The sequence below is a fragment of the Nerophis lumbriciformis genome, linkage group LG02, assembly GCF_033978685.3.
Source record: "Nerophis lumbriciformis linkage group LG02, RoL_Nlum_v2.1, whole genome shotgun sequence".
In the NCBI taxonomy this organism is placed as follows: Eukaryota; Metazoa; Chordata; class Actinopteri; order Syngnathiformes; family Syngnathidae; genus Nerophis; species Nerophis lumbriciformis.
Window position 1 is genome coordinate 35,847,472 of NC_084549.2, and position 14,349 is coordinate 35,861,820.

General features: G+C 40.1%; 1 protein-coding gene across 4 annotated transcripts; it reads left to right on the plus strand.

The window, feature by feature from the left end:
* Window positions 1-1,237: 1,237 nt before the first annotated feature.
* Window positions 1,238-14,313, plus strand: mocos (molybdenum cofactor sulfurase). Of its 4 annotated transcripts, XM_061961739.2 has the most exons (15): window positions 1,238-1,641; window positions 2,689-2,778; window positions 4,120-4,186; window positions 4,296-4,940; window positions 5,014-5,090; window positions 5,163-5,362; window positions 6,388-6,504; window positions 6,570-6,938; window positions 8,262-8,424; window positions 9,868-9,958; window positions 10,287-10,411; window positions 12,041-12,137; window positions 12,261-12,390; window positions 12,467-12,571; window positions 12,703-14,313. In XM_061961739.2, the coding sequence occupies exons 1-15, from the start codon at window positions 1,476-1,478 to the stop codon at window positions 12,844-12,846; spliced, it is 2,586 nt and encodes an 861-aa protein (XP_061817723.2). In that variant the 5' UTR covers window positions 1,238-1,475; the 3' UTR covers window positions 12,847-14,313. The 4 variants fall into 4 exon arrangements, with proteins under 4 accessions (XP_061817723.2, XP_061817731.2, XP_061817739.2 ...); XM_061961747.2 differs by lacking the exon at window positions 12,703-14,313 and having other exon boundaries at window positions 12,456-12,573; XM_061961755.2 differs by lacking the exon at window positions 12,703-14,313 and having other exon boundaries at window positions 12,261-12,356; window positions 12,439-12,537.
* Window positions 14,314-14,349: the final 36 nt, after the last annotated feature.

Here is a 14,349-nt window from a genome sequence, read left to right on the forward strand (position 1 = left end):
TTTGGTAACAAAAACCTGAAACAGCAATGTGCAAAAATGTTGACCTAAAATTGTGTTTTTGTACAATAATATATATTTGATCATTTAGAAATCATCAGTCAGACTCGTACATGCAAAAAATAAAAATGACATTTTTTTTGTTAATTGCTTTTGGGGGCCCCCTGGTGGCCGTGGGGCCCTAAACAAGCTCTTAGTACGCTTATGCCTTGGGCCGGCTCTGTATATATATATAGCCAATGATTGTCACACACACACTAGGTGTGTCGAAATTATTCTCTGCATTTGACCCATCACCCTTGATCACCCCTTGGGAGGTGAGGGGAGCAGTGAGCAGCAGCGGTGGCCACGCCCGGGAATCATTTTTGGTGATTTAACCCCCAATTCCAACCCTTGATGCTGTGTGCCAAGCAGGGAGGTAATGGGTCCCATTTTTATAGTCTTTGGTATGACTCGGCCGGGGTTTGAACTAACCTACCGATCTCAGGGCGGACACTCTAACCACTGAGTAGGTAACCCCCATCATAATGAAGTGCTTCGAGAGGCTGGTAAAGGAATACGTTGTCTCCAGACTTCCCCCCACATTCGACCCATACCAGGGTGTACCCCGCCTTCCGCCCGAATGCAGCTGAGATAGGCTCCAGCACCCCCCCGCGACCCCAAAAGGGACAAGCGGTAGAAAATGGATATATATATATATATATATATATATATATATATATATATATATATATATATATATATATATAGTTTGCATGTTCTCCCCGTGACTCTGTGGGTTCCCTCCCACCTCCAAAGACATGCATCTGGGGATAGGTTGATTGGCAACACTAAATTGGCCCTAGTGTGTGAATGTGAGTGTGAATGTTGTCCGTCTATCTGTGTTGGCCCTGTGATGAGCTTGCATGCAGTGTGCTTTTTTTAAGCCCAATGTGGGCCCCCAGTCAAAAGGTTTGGACACTGGTTTAAAGTGTTCATGGAAAGGGAGCTAAGCACATACAGCAGATTACATGGCCTGTGTAGCAAGACCTCTGTCACATGACTACAAACTTTGACACCGTATACTGTTGACACTGTACTTTACAATTTCAAAATATCACTTTGAATGGTGTAAAAAAAAAAAATCCTCCCCGACTCCGACTGGAGCGATACCATATGATGATTGACACAATACTAGTACGTTACGACGCCTGGTATCGACACTATCGATATTTGGATTAACCCTCCCATTTCGATTGCCTGTAGTTTACTTGGCCTTGCTTATCAATGTTTAGGCATGTGCTGCCTTTGGCTGTCTTTAGGGCGTAGCCTGCTGTCACTGCCATGTAAAAATACACTTTAACGTGTTTGAACTCAAAGACACGACTTTGGTGTAGTAAACTGTAACTTTAAATGTCGCTGAAGGAGGAAGCGGAAGATATGGTCAGCGAACTTTGACTGTGGAAAACGTCAATAATTGTCATTTAGCGGACGGTCAAATGTTTGCTAAAGAACGACAAGATTTGAAGAACAAATATCTCCAAAAAGGCTCGATGGACTTCACCAAAATTAACTCTTTCGAAACTTTCACGGAGGTGTGGAGTCATTACGGCTATGGAGAAAACTTGGAGGACTTGCTTGAACGGGAGTTCGCTCGACTTAAAGGTAACTCTTTTTTTGTGTGCCATTGTGTATTGTTGTTTCGTTTTGTAGTAAGTGTCGACGTGGCAGGACTTTACTGGACCGAACCTGTACAAACCCTTTATTTATTAAATCACAATTATTGAAATTCAACGATTTGGTGCATTTGCAAACAGCTAAAAGTATGTATAAAGCAAACTATAACCTGCAACAATTCTTCTCAACAAAATATATAACCTTAGAGGAAAATCTAATTTAAAACATTTGTATGCTCGTACAACACTTAAAACCTTTAGCATATCCGTATGTGTAATTAAATTATGGAATGGATTTACCAAAGAAATAAACAAAGCACCGACATGATTCACTTTAAGAGACTGTTCAAACTACAAATGTTCACAAAGTACACAAAACAGTAATTATGATGAATATCACGAACCCTTTTTTTTAATTTTATTTTTTTATTGAGACAAATATTATTTATGTATTTAATATTTGTATGTATATATTTGGGTTCAATCCCGGGCTCGGGATCTTTCTGTGTGGAGTTTGCATGTTCTCCCCGTGACTGCGTGGGTTCCCTCCGGGTACTCCGGCTTCCTCCCACCTCCAAAGACATGCACCTGGGGATAAGGTGATTGGCTACACTAAATTGGCCCTAGTGTGTGGATGTGAGTGTGAATGTTGTCTGTCTATCTGTGTTGGCCCTGCGATGAGGTGGCGACTTGTCCAGGGTGTACCCCGCCTTCCGCCCGATTGTAGCTGAGATAGGCTCCAGCGCCCCCCGCGACCCCAAAAGGAATAAGCGGTAGAAAATGGAAAAATATTTGTATGCTTACTATGGTATATTTATTATTTATTTGTTCACAGTTCTGTTACAGAGAACAAGGACATTGGATAAAATTGCTATGGTATGAAAAGGGGTATTTGAATAAACTCTGCTTCTTCATACTCCTTTTCGGATGTGCTGTAATTAAACAACTGGAATTGTGTGATGCATTACATTGTACCGTATGCATGTTCGAAATAAACTGAAACTGAACTGAACTGTACACATGTGTACACATACAGGTACTGTATATCTGGATCATGCAGCAAGTACTCTCTACCCACAATCTCTGGTCACGGATTACTGCCTGGACATTTCAAGGAACGTCTATGGTAGGTGAACCACAACATTTACAGGTGCTGGAAAACACGGAGCAGTTATGAAAAATATGACAGAATTATAAAAACCTTAATCAGTTAAATTATCTTGGGAAATTATGTATCCATCCCCCTGCTGTGTGAGCAACTACACACGGATTAAAAACATGAGAATGCATGTTGTCATTTTATCTCCAGGGCAATATTTCTGACAATTTTATGTTTTGCTTGGGTATTTTGGCAGTTTTTTTTATGTTATAGAAATGCGGGTGCCAGGGATGTCAAAGTTAACGTTTAAATGCGGAATAAACCATGGTCTTTAATAATTTGGTACAAAAATGTAGCATTTCCTAATTGGAGAAGAAAGGATTGATCGTCACACACATACTAGGTGTGGTGAAATTACCCTCTGCATTTGACCCATCCCCTTGTTCCGGCCTCTGGGAGGTGAGGGGAGCAGTGAGCAGCAGCGGTGGCCGCTCTCGGGAATCATTTTGGTGATTTAACTCCCAATTCCAACCCTTGATGCTGAGTGCCGAGAAAAACAAAAGAAGTGTAAAAAAAAAAAAAAAATTAGAGATCCATCCATTTTCTTCCGCTTATCTGAGGTTGGGTCGCGGGGGCAGCAGCCTAAGCAGAGAACCCCAGACTTCCCTCTCCCCAGCCACTTCGTCTAGCTCCTCCCTGGGAATCCCGAGGTGTCCCCAGGCCAGCCGGGAGACATAGTCTTCCCAACGTTTCCTGGGTCTTCCCCGTGGCCTCCTGCCGGTGGGGCGTGCCCTCCCCCTAGATTCATTACAGCCTCAGAAGCGCGTAAGAACAAAAGTACTTAAATTCATGGGAGAATAAGCAAAAGGCCAGATTTGACTGGCAACGCCCATATTTAAAGGTAGCTGTAAAAAAAGTGCACATCTTGGATGCAAGCGAGCAGTAACAGACTTAAGTCGAGTAGGATAATGCTGCCCAACCAAAATCTGCACAGTTGTGCACCTTTTTTCACTGAAGCACATAGGAGAATAGGGCCCAAAGTGCATTTATAATCATTTCTTTCTTGAGTCTCTTAGCTCATGCAGAATAAAACCTGGTTAAAAAATACATTATATTTAATCATGATTAACAACCTACAGCTGTCCTGTGTTTGATTAGATTTTTAAATGTAATTGTTTAAATGCCCTCATGTAAAGTAAACTGAATTGTGCATTAAACTAAGATGACACAAAGAAGATAGTTTTTAGGGATGTACTGAAAATAAACAAATATTTTTTGGAATAAGTGCTGGAGAAAACCTAAGAGAAAGGTTGGGAATGTTATTGTATTGCATTACAATTTGAAGTATTGTGTTATCATCCTAAATAGGAAACCCTCACAGCCACAACCTCAGCAGCAGGTTAACACATGACACCGTGGAAAGGGTCAGGTACAGGTGAGCGCTAATCATGCCCTCAGAAACATTCCGAATGGGCCCATGTGCCCTCGTTTAAAGCAACATTGCATGAAATGAGTTTTTTTTTTAAATGATCATTTTCTTTCAGGATATTGCAGCATTTCAACACCACCCCGGAGGAGTACTCTGTGATTTTTACTTCGGGCTGTACAGCCGCTCTCAAATTAGTGGCAGAGGGCTTCCCCTGGAGGCCGCAGACAGAGGGCGAGGCAGGAAGTCACTTCTGCTACCTTACTGACAACCACACATCTGTTGTTGGCATAAGAGGACTAACATCTGACTGGGGAGTGGTTATTCTCCCGGTCTACCCCCAAGAGGTGCTAAATAGGTCAAAAGATGAGACTCAAGGTGAAAATACGGTTTGTCAGACGCCACATCTCTTCTGCTACCCAGCGCAGAGCAACTTCTCTGGGAGGAAATATCCCCTTAGCCATGTAAAAGGCATCCAGGCCAAGCGTCTTTACCCAGCATGTGACCATCCAGGCCAATGGTTTGTGTTGCTGGATGCTGCCTCGCTTGTCAGCTGTTCCCCGCTAAACCTACAAGACTGCCCTGCCGATTTCATTCCCATTTCCTTCTACAAGATATTTGGCTTCCCTACAGGTCTGGGGGCCCTTCTTGTCCGCAACCACGCAGCAAGCATGCTAAAAAAGACTTATTTTGGGGGAGGCACAGCAGCAGCTTACCTTTCTGGAGAAGATTATTACGTGCAGGCTGCAAACATTCCTGACAGGTAAGAGTCGCTTAAAAACGTGTTGGGCATTCCATTATGACTGTAATTTAATGTGTTTTTTCTTCTGGGCAAGATTTGAAGATGGCACAGTCTCCTTTTTGGACATCATTGCTCTCAACCACAGCTTTGAAACTCTTTACAGAATCACTGGTATATTAACCACTTTTATAACAAAGAAGTGACAATTCAACAACAGTGCAATGTTCCTTTTCTTTCTTTCAGGGTGCATGCTGAACATACAGCAGCACACATTTGGCTTGGCACGCTACACTTACTTGCTTCTGTCAAGTCTTTGCCATGGCAACAGGCGACCAGTGGCCCAGATGTACACTCATGGCCAGTTTGAGAGTCCAAGCACACAAGGCGCAATCTTAAACTTCAACCTAATGGACTGTCATGGAAAAATAATTGGATATTCTCAGGTGCATGCAAATTTGTTTCTGCCTAATCAAATAAATGACTTATACTACTAAAATATCAATAACACGTGCTAAACAGCATGTGGAAACAATACAATGTTGTGCGTGTTGTAAGTGATCTGCTAAGACTATGTGTATAGTTGATAACAAGTGCAAAAGTGGTTTAGAGGATTGATGATTAGGATTTTGCATGTACTATACCAGCTGTGTCCATGGACACAGTCATTTACCTCCGCATGCACGACATCCTATGCTCCAACCGTCCAACCTGTGCTGTTTTGATATCTTGTGGAATATGCAGCACACAAATATAGTATGGACCACCTTTTCTAGGCAATATAGAAGTGCAATCGAGACAACAGAACTTATTTTTTAGGGTGCGCTTTGGAAGGTGCTGGTGTTGTGATCCAGACGCAAAAATATGCACATAAGATATTTCATATAGGGGATACATTGATGATAAAAAACAAGCATACACCAAAACAAATCAGTTAAATTTGTTTCAATCAGCCCATTAAGTCATCTAGCATCTATACAATTATACATTTGTATTGCTGAATAGACAATAATCTAAAGCATTTATTTCTGATGGTCCAAATATGTTGACACACAGACAGACAAACTATTCTGTCTGAAATATTTGCGGCCTCATCCTTTCTCACAGCCATTTTTGCATAACTATGCCAGTTTGCACGTACTTTCCAGACGTGCTAACTATAGATGCAAAACAGTGACCGCAGAACAGTTTCAGTATTGATAAATTCAATTTTGAGCGCTAACGATTATACTTACATCTTCTCCCAGTATTGTGGGCATTCTTATAATCAGCATATATACTCCATATACATGAAACAGACATGCTAAATTGATTGCACTACCTATTTTGCTCATTTAAGACATACAATACGCTTAGTAGAAAAGCTTTGCCTGCATGTGTTTAAGTACACAAAACCCTTTAGTCAAATAAGCCCTAAATGTATAGTATATGCATTGACAGTGCTTAAGACTACCATAATATTCTATTACAGGTGGACAGAATGGCAAGTTTGTACAACATCCATGTACGTACTGGTTGCTTCTGCAACACCGGAGCTTGTCAGAGCTTCCTTGGCATTACAAATCAGCAAATGAAGAGAAACTTACAAGTAAGCGATCAAGGAGAAATACAACAAATGCTCATTTAATAAAATGTTGTAATTTTCATTCCCAGGCTGGCCACGTCTGCGGAGACAGCCTTGACTTGGTGGATGGGCAGCCAACCGGATCTGTCCGCGTGTCCTTTGGCTACATGTCAACCTTTGACGACTGTCAAAAGTTCCTGAGCTTTGTTGCTGAGTGCTTTGTGGAGAAACCAGTGACAGTAGACCAAGCCAGACTAGAAAGCCTTAAAGCTGCAAAAGCACCAAAGGAAGAGACTACAGTCAATATCACTGAAGTAACACGGAAAGACCAAGAAAAGGAGCAAATTACAGAATCTTCACGAAGGGGATTTAAACTTGTATGTCCAGGCAGCCATCACGGAGCTTATACATTGACCAACATCTACGTATATCCCATCAAATCCTGTGGCGCATTTGAGGTTTGAGCATTATGTTGTCATATCCTTTTGGCTATATCGACAGTACAGTTGTACCTCAACGTATTAGCTTAATTGGTTCTGTGACGTAGTTCTTAACTCAAAACACTTGTATCTCAAATACATATTTCCCATTGAAATCAATCTGTTTGGTGATTGCCCCCCCACCCCCAATATAGCACACTTTTAACACCTAACATGTATTTTAAAAAGAAAAACTAATTTTAGATAAGAAATATTGTATACAATTAATACAATATAATGCACTACTGACTACAGTATCTTCCTGAAGTATTGTAACAATAATGTACAGCATTTACTTTGGAGAGTGGACTTCTATGGTATGTCCTTTTAGCTGCTTCTCTTGTCAAACACCATCAGCAGCTTTTCCATATGTTCATGCATAAATGTCTGCCGTTTTGATATTATTTTAAGGGCAAGGCCGACTTCATGAATACATTAGCGATGGGTGCATGCACGTCTGTGTGAGTGTAATGGAAGCCTGTCAGTTTCAAGTAAATTGCTGGCGAGCCGGGAGACTGCCTGTGTTTTAGCGCAGTAGCAATAGTAGTAATAATGGATTAGATTTTATATCACGCTTTTCTATTATTAGATACTCAAAGCGCTTACAGAGAAGTGGGAACCCATCATTCATTCACACCTGGTGGTGGTAATAGTACGCTGCTCGGAGCAGTAGGTAAAAACAGGGCAGCCGAGTGACAGGAAAAAGTACACAACCACTAGACAAGACGGAGCAGTCTGTGATTGACAGTTATGAACACCAATCGTGTTCTTCTGCTGTCAAAATCAGGGCCCCTGGGCTTCAGCCCATGTAAGCCCGTGCATTAATGCAGCCTTGGGCTTGGGTGATGTTAGACTCGCTGCGCTTCAGTATGGTGCAGACTAGCAGCGCTTTGCAGTAATTGTTTCAATGAGTTAGTTAGCCACACGCTCTGTCATGTTTTTTGGTTATTTATAGATTTAATTCAATGACTATCATCCTCTTCTCCTCATCACTGTCCTTCACACTCACTTACGTCCTTCACATAGTTTAAAAATAAAGTTATGTCAATCTCTAGCTATAAACTAATGCAAGCGAGTAAGACCAAACAATTTGGGAGAATCTTACAGGGTTCACTGTGACATTTGCTACGCCAACTAATGATGAGGATGCTTGTTCCTCAAATTTTTGTTTACAACTTAAAGCGTAACGACTAGCCGAGAGACAGCTCTTATCTCAAAACAATCTTAAATTGGTGCACTGTTAAGTTGAGGTACCACTATATGTATAACTTTATAAAGTATACATTTTGTCTTGTGCATTAGGTCCACAACTGGCCAGTAGGACCTCAGGGTTTACTGTATGACAGAGGCTGGATGGTGGTAAATGGAAATGGGGTGTGCCTGAGTCAGAAAAGAGAACCACGTCTATGCCTCATTCGCCCACAAGTCAGTCTGTCTTCAAATGAGTTGCTTTTGCAGGCGACAGGTAGGCATTGGCGGCATAGCCTAAAATCCATTTACATTTATGGCCTGATGTGAAGGTGTGTTTACTAAAACACATGCAAAACTGATAGTGCACTCAAAGATGGTCTACAAAGTTTGTGCCCCTAGGATTACATCTCTTCAATTAACAAAATAGAGAGCGCAATCCATTTAGGGTGTCTGTCTTCATGTATATGCAGAATATATGCTAATTAATAAAACGGCCACAATACTGGGAGGAGAAAACTTATATAATCATTTATCACTTGCGGTGGGATTTATCAAGCCTGAAACAGTTTTGTGACCACTGTTTTGCTTCTATATTTAGCATATGTACATGCAGAATGGCACAGTTACACATAAATGGCCGCGCCGTGCTCAGGAGGTGATCCGTGTTGTATGACAGGTGATGGAAAGAGAGAATCCTCTGTGCTTTGTCAGAAAAGAAAATATTAGACATATCTATCCAGCAATTCCATCTTTGAGCTGGTGAATAATTAATGAGCAGAAACCAAAAAATTATCTATGTATCTGCTACAAAGATATGTTTTCTTTCGTCTGGATCAGTCCAGCACATCAGTTAGTGCCAGCGTCTCTCAGAGCGCACCTTCGCATGCTAAAAAGTTAGTTACATTAAAAATGTCACTATTGATAAAAAAAAAAAAGGTGGTGCTGATTATAGTTGTGTGCTGCATATTTCACAACATAGGCCACGTGTTGGTGCATAAGTAAATGTGGAGGGAACTATCTCCATGGTTACAGCTGGTATAATACACGCTAAATGCATATTTTAATAGAACTTTCTGCACCACGTTTGCGCGTTATTAATTGCGCATGCAGTCTTAGTAGATCATCGACAATGCGCCCATTAATGGTGTGCGCAATTTTTACATTTTGGTGCTGCCTAATTGCCGTACTCATAAACACATTCTTGAGAACTTTGTCTGCCAGATAATAAGACGGAGCAGGAGGGATCATTGTTGCCAACTTGGCGAGTTTGTTGCGAATGTTGCAAGTAATCAGAACCATGTAGATACCATTTTTCAAAAAAGCGACTAGTCCCTTTTGGCGCCTCTGACATGAAAATATGTTTTACTCTTTTCAACAAGCAGTCGGTGCTGCTGCGCCCCCCTTCTCACATCTAAAGGCATTTACAGGTGGCTCCATCTTTGCAAGATTTAAAAACAGAAATAATTTACGGTAAATACATTATGTACGTTTTAAAAATATTTATTTCGTTTTTCATATTTTTGGACAATTATTCAAACTACACCATTCCGTCACTGGTTGTATTACCGCTCTTTGACGAAATTGTTGCCCCATACACAGTTAAAATCTCTATCGTAAGCTAACATTTATCTAGTTCCTATGGCCCATTACTAGCATTAGGCAATTCAGTCATCAGTTCTCTAGATTGAGTGATATTTTTTTTCTCATGGTCCTGCAGGAATGGATGATACCATTTCAGTTCCACTGGAAATCCGAACTGGAATGGACGCAAGCTCTCCGGTGTGTCAGAGTAAAGTTTGTGGTGATAGGTGAGCTCTGAATGGCAAACACAACTCATATTTGTTAACATTTTCACTTTTAGTTAGTAGCGATACATCCTTTTCCAACACCTAAGACAGTACTCCTTGAATACAAATGACATATTAGGCAGCAACATTTTAAAGGAAACCCTTTTTTTAATGGGAAAGGAAACAAAGAATACAAGCTGATTTTAAATGCTTTTGTTGAGTCACAATAATAAAAAGAAACTATTCTGCCAGGGACTGTTAGATTAGATGTTGCACAAAGTAGTAATGATATCAAACTCTGTAGATTTCCCCTGGGTGCTCCTAAACACAATCCTCCACCTTCCCCTAGAGTAGAGACTGTGGACTGTGGTGATGGGGCTGCGTCGTGGCTTTCAGACTTTCTTGGACAGCCATGCCGTCTGATAAGACAAAGTCCCAATTTCACTCGAGGCATGAAAAAGAAGTTTGATACAGGTAATGGTGCTGTAATTTTACTATTTTCCATAGTACTTCACATGACTCCGGAGCAGGGATCTGCAACCTGTGGCTATGGAGCCGCCTGCGACTCTTTTATCCCTGTGATGTGGCTCCAGCTAGTTTATGCTTCTGTGTACTGTAGTCACCACGCTGTCCCTTGAGGCACCGTCATGTCTTTCAAAATACCCCATCTGCCATTGAATTCTAGGGGCAGTGTTTCTGGTAAGAACTCGTGACAGTTAACTTGTCATGATTTAGCTTGTTAGCTTCCGTAGTTGCTAATAAACAATGGTATCTAAATAGAGATTGAGTGTCATAGGAACTGATACTGTGTTACAATACTTGAAGTGCAAACAAAGAAGACATTTTTGCAAATGTGGGCAGTATGCCTCATGATTGAATCGCATCAACACAGGACAAGTACTAAAAGCCAACCAATTACAGCCTTTTCCGTGTTGCTGCTATGCAATGTTAGACTTTTTAGGCGTATGTCATGCTACACAAAATGATTTGGAAGGGGAAGACAGAGCTTGCCTTAATACAGCTGCATAAACAAGTTGTAGCTAGAATAGTGCAAAAGTATGTTAGCATGGATATACCTAATAAAGGAAAAAACATGGAAGAAAAGGAGATGTATGACAACCAGTACTGGGCATAATGTTGTTGCATATTAACGGCGTTACTAACACACAACTTTAACTACGATGAGGGAATAATTTACAACCATTCAATGAATTGATACTCATGTTATCCCTCAATACCCTGTTTGTTGACAAGGAGAAATACAGCCACTTAAGCACATTCAATCCCTGTATTAACTATATCTATATATATATATATATATATATATATATATATATATATATATATATATATATATATATTTATATATACTGTATGTATATATACTGTGTGTATATATATATATATATATATATATATATATATATATATATATATATATATATATATATATATATATATATATATATTTAAAGCAATGTGCCTAACACTGGTGACAACACAACAGATCATAAAACAAAAATCCAGCAAAATTGGATTTTGACTAATTGTCACGTGGCAGTTACCTAGGGAAAGTATACTGAAAAACTAGAAAACAAAACCAGTAACAAAATAAGATGCAAAATACAGGGAGGAAAAAAAGAACAAGACAGGAACGTAAAGTGACAACACGTTAAAGGAAACTGTATGTAGCAGTCATTTTAATATAAGGATCAAATAGGTTTGGTGGCTGCAAGTAGGTTTTGATTTGGTGGAAACGGGCCCAAATGGCTCTTTTGACGCAAAAGGTTGCCGACCCCTGCTCCAGAGCATGCAGTAGAAATGTAAATTTTTTTGGTTACTTTCTTTTAATGGCAGCTATAAATGTCTTTATATTCTATTCTACTGAGTAAACCACATGTTCCATAAAAGAACATTTTGTTAGATTATTCCCAAATGAATTGGAAGTAGGCAGGTTGAACAATATTGACAAATTGTACGCTGTAATTGCTTCATCTCGTGAAATAGGGCTTCCAATTTTCAGATACACCGAGGCTGCAGACAATTTTGCAGCGGAACTCAGCAGCTGTAATTGATGGGTAATATCAAGTATTTCCCTTCCAGCCATCAGCTCATCGTCGCTCTCACTGGTGAATGAAGCACAGTATCTCATGATCAATCGTGCCAGTGTGGAGCTCATTCACAAAGTAATGAGCAGCAGGTTTGAACACTTTGACGTTTTATTGAAAATACTCAATGTGCACAAAAAGACACATTGATATAACAATGGGTAATTTACAGAGCGCAATAAAATAACATGCAATCTTTACCATTCTTTTCTAAGGGAAGACGAGTCCGAGCTCGACACACAAAACATCATCAGTCGGTTCCGAGCCAATTTCGTCATTGCAGGGGCTGAAGCATTTGAGGAGGAAAATTGGTCAGGCTTGATTATTGGCAACATTCAATTCACGGTGAGCTGACACTTTAATATCAAATCTGTTCATGTGTTGTGTTGTTAGATGTGCTTCATGTGTAGTGAATTTAAAGGTCGGAGGTCAATGTGTTCGTTGCCAAATGGTTGGAATAGACCAGAACACTGGGAGCAAAACCAAAGAGCCACTTATTTCTCTTTCAAGCCAACGCACTGGAAAGGTTAGTCATTTAAAAAAAAAAAAAAAACCTACATTGCATTTTTGTACTTTTTTGATATTTGATTACACATTTTATAAGGTTATAGATGTCATCAAATAAAACATGCTGCTTGTTACTGCCGCCATTTCTAGGTGACATTTGGCGTGTACCTCGTCCATCATTTGCCAGAAGGGTCCACTAAAGCCGGTGTCTTGTGCACTGGATCCATGTGCTTCATAAACTGCACCACAAACACGCAAGACGTGCCTGTGACATTGGGAGGATTTCTGACATGATACCTGTCAAGTGTGCAGAAATCTTCTTTTTTATTTGCTAGGTTTTACTTTGTCGATATCCACAATCCTTGAGATGCCAGTTCTTAAAGCAAACCAGCCAAAATAAATGAGTGTACTGTCATTTCCTAACTATAGAGCGCACCTAAATATAAGTCACACCCACTTAATTTTTGGGGAAAAAAATGTTGTACATAACAATCAAAGTTTATTCATATAGCCCTTAATCCCAAATGCCTCAAAGGGCTTCACAAACCACAATGACATCCTCGGCTTTGATCCCACATCTGGTCAAGAAAAAACTCAACCCAATGTGGGAACAATTTCCCTGGTGACCGGTGAAATGGATGCTGATGTAATATTGGCTGCACACATCTGTATGATGCAGGTGTATATATAAAAACATGAAAAGTGTTCATTCACAAAGATCATGTCCCAAAGAAATCCTAAAATTACTGTTGTGCAGCATTCATTAAGCGTCAGGGTTCAAAACGTGACAAAAAAAGTTGTGGTTTATATAGTCCGAAAATTACATTACTTTCTGTGTCAGCACGAGTCTATATAATATATTGTAAAGTATTTTACGTGAGTTGTTTTTTCACTCAAGTGTTGTGAAATAAAGCAGGTGTAGGATTTTATTCACATGGCAAACACTGTCGATCCTGATGCAATCATTGGTGCTCATTTTTCTTCATTTATTCTTCCTCTTATTCCCGAGGAGATTAACACACTTTTTATTCCAACCACACCTTTCAGTACCGGTAATCCAAGGCAGCGTTTTCCTAATCATGAAGAAAACTACCAGACTTCTCTATGTCCTACTCATACATGTATTGCCAAAACATGTGTGAATGGGGATTAAAAGAAGTGCAGCACAGTATCAGGCCTGGTAAAAAATACATTTATGAAAATATTTGTCTTAGGGATGGTGTGGCGAAGTTGGTAGAGTGGCCGTGCCAGCAATCGGAGGGTTGCTGGTTACTGGGGTTCAATCCCCACCTTCTACCGTCCTAGTTACGTCCGTTGTGTCCTTGGGCAAGACACTACACCCCTTGCTCCTGATGGCTGCTGGTTAGCGCCTTGCATGGCAGCTCCCGCCATGAATAGGTGAATGTGGAAATACTGTCAAAGCGCTTTGAGAACCTTGAAGGTAGAAAAGTGCTATACAAGTATAACCCATTTATCGTTTATTTATTTAGTCTTACAATACTACAAATACACTATGCAATTTTGTCCCAAGGATATATTTTATTTTCAAACCAGGCTCGTCCTCTATGTATGGTATTGCTGCTCAATGTGTGCAATGTCACATTGCATAGACTAAACAGCAATTCTCAAACTGTGGTACATGTACTCTATCTAGTGGTATGTCAAATAATCACTTAAATAAATATTCGAAGACAGTCCAACTGTCCAAATTGTGTGTAATGTTACAGTTGACTATGTATTAAATGTAATTGGTAAATGAAACCTCTGCCTTGTTTTTAACCTTTTGACCTACTACAC

Excerpts from the sequence above, each read along its gene's own strand:
- mocos (XM_061961739.2), top strand. The coding sequence starts at position 1,476 with ATGTTTGCTAAAGAACGACAAGATTTGAAGAACAAATATCTCCAAAAA. Across the intron at positions 4,187-4,295 it reads GTGGAAAGGGTCAGGTACAG|GATATTGCAGCATTTCAACA; the intron begins GTGAGCGCTAAT and ends ATTTTCTTTCAG. Across the intron at positions 5,363-6,387 it reads AAATAATTGGATATTCTCAG|GTGGACAGAATGGCAAGTTT; the intron begins GTGCATGCAAAT and ends ATTCTATTACAG.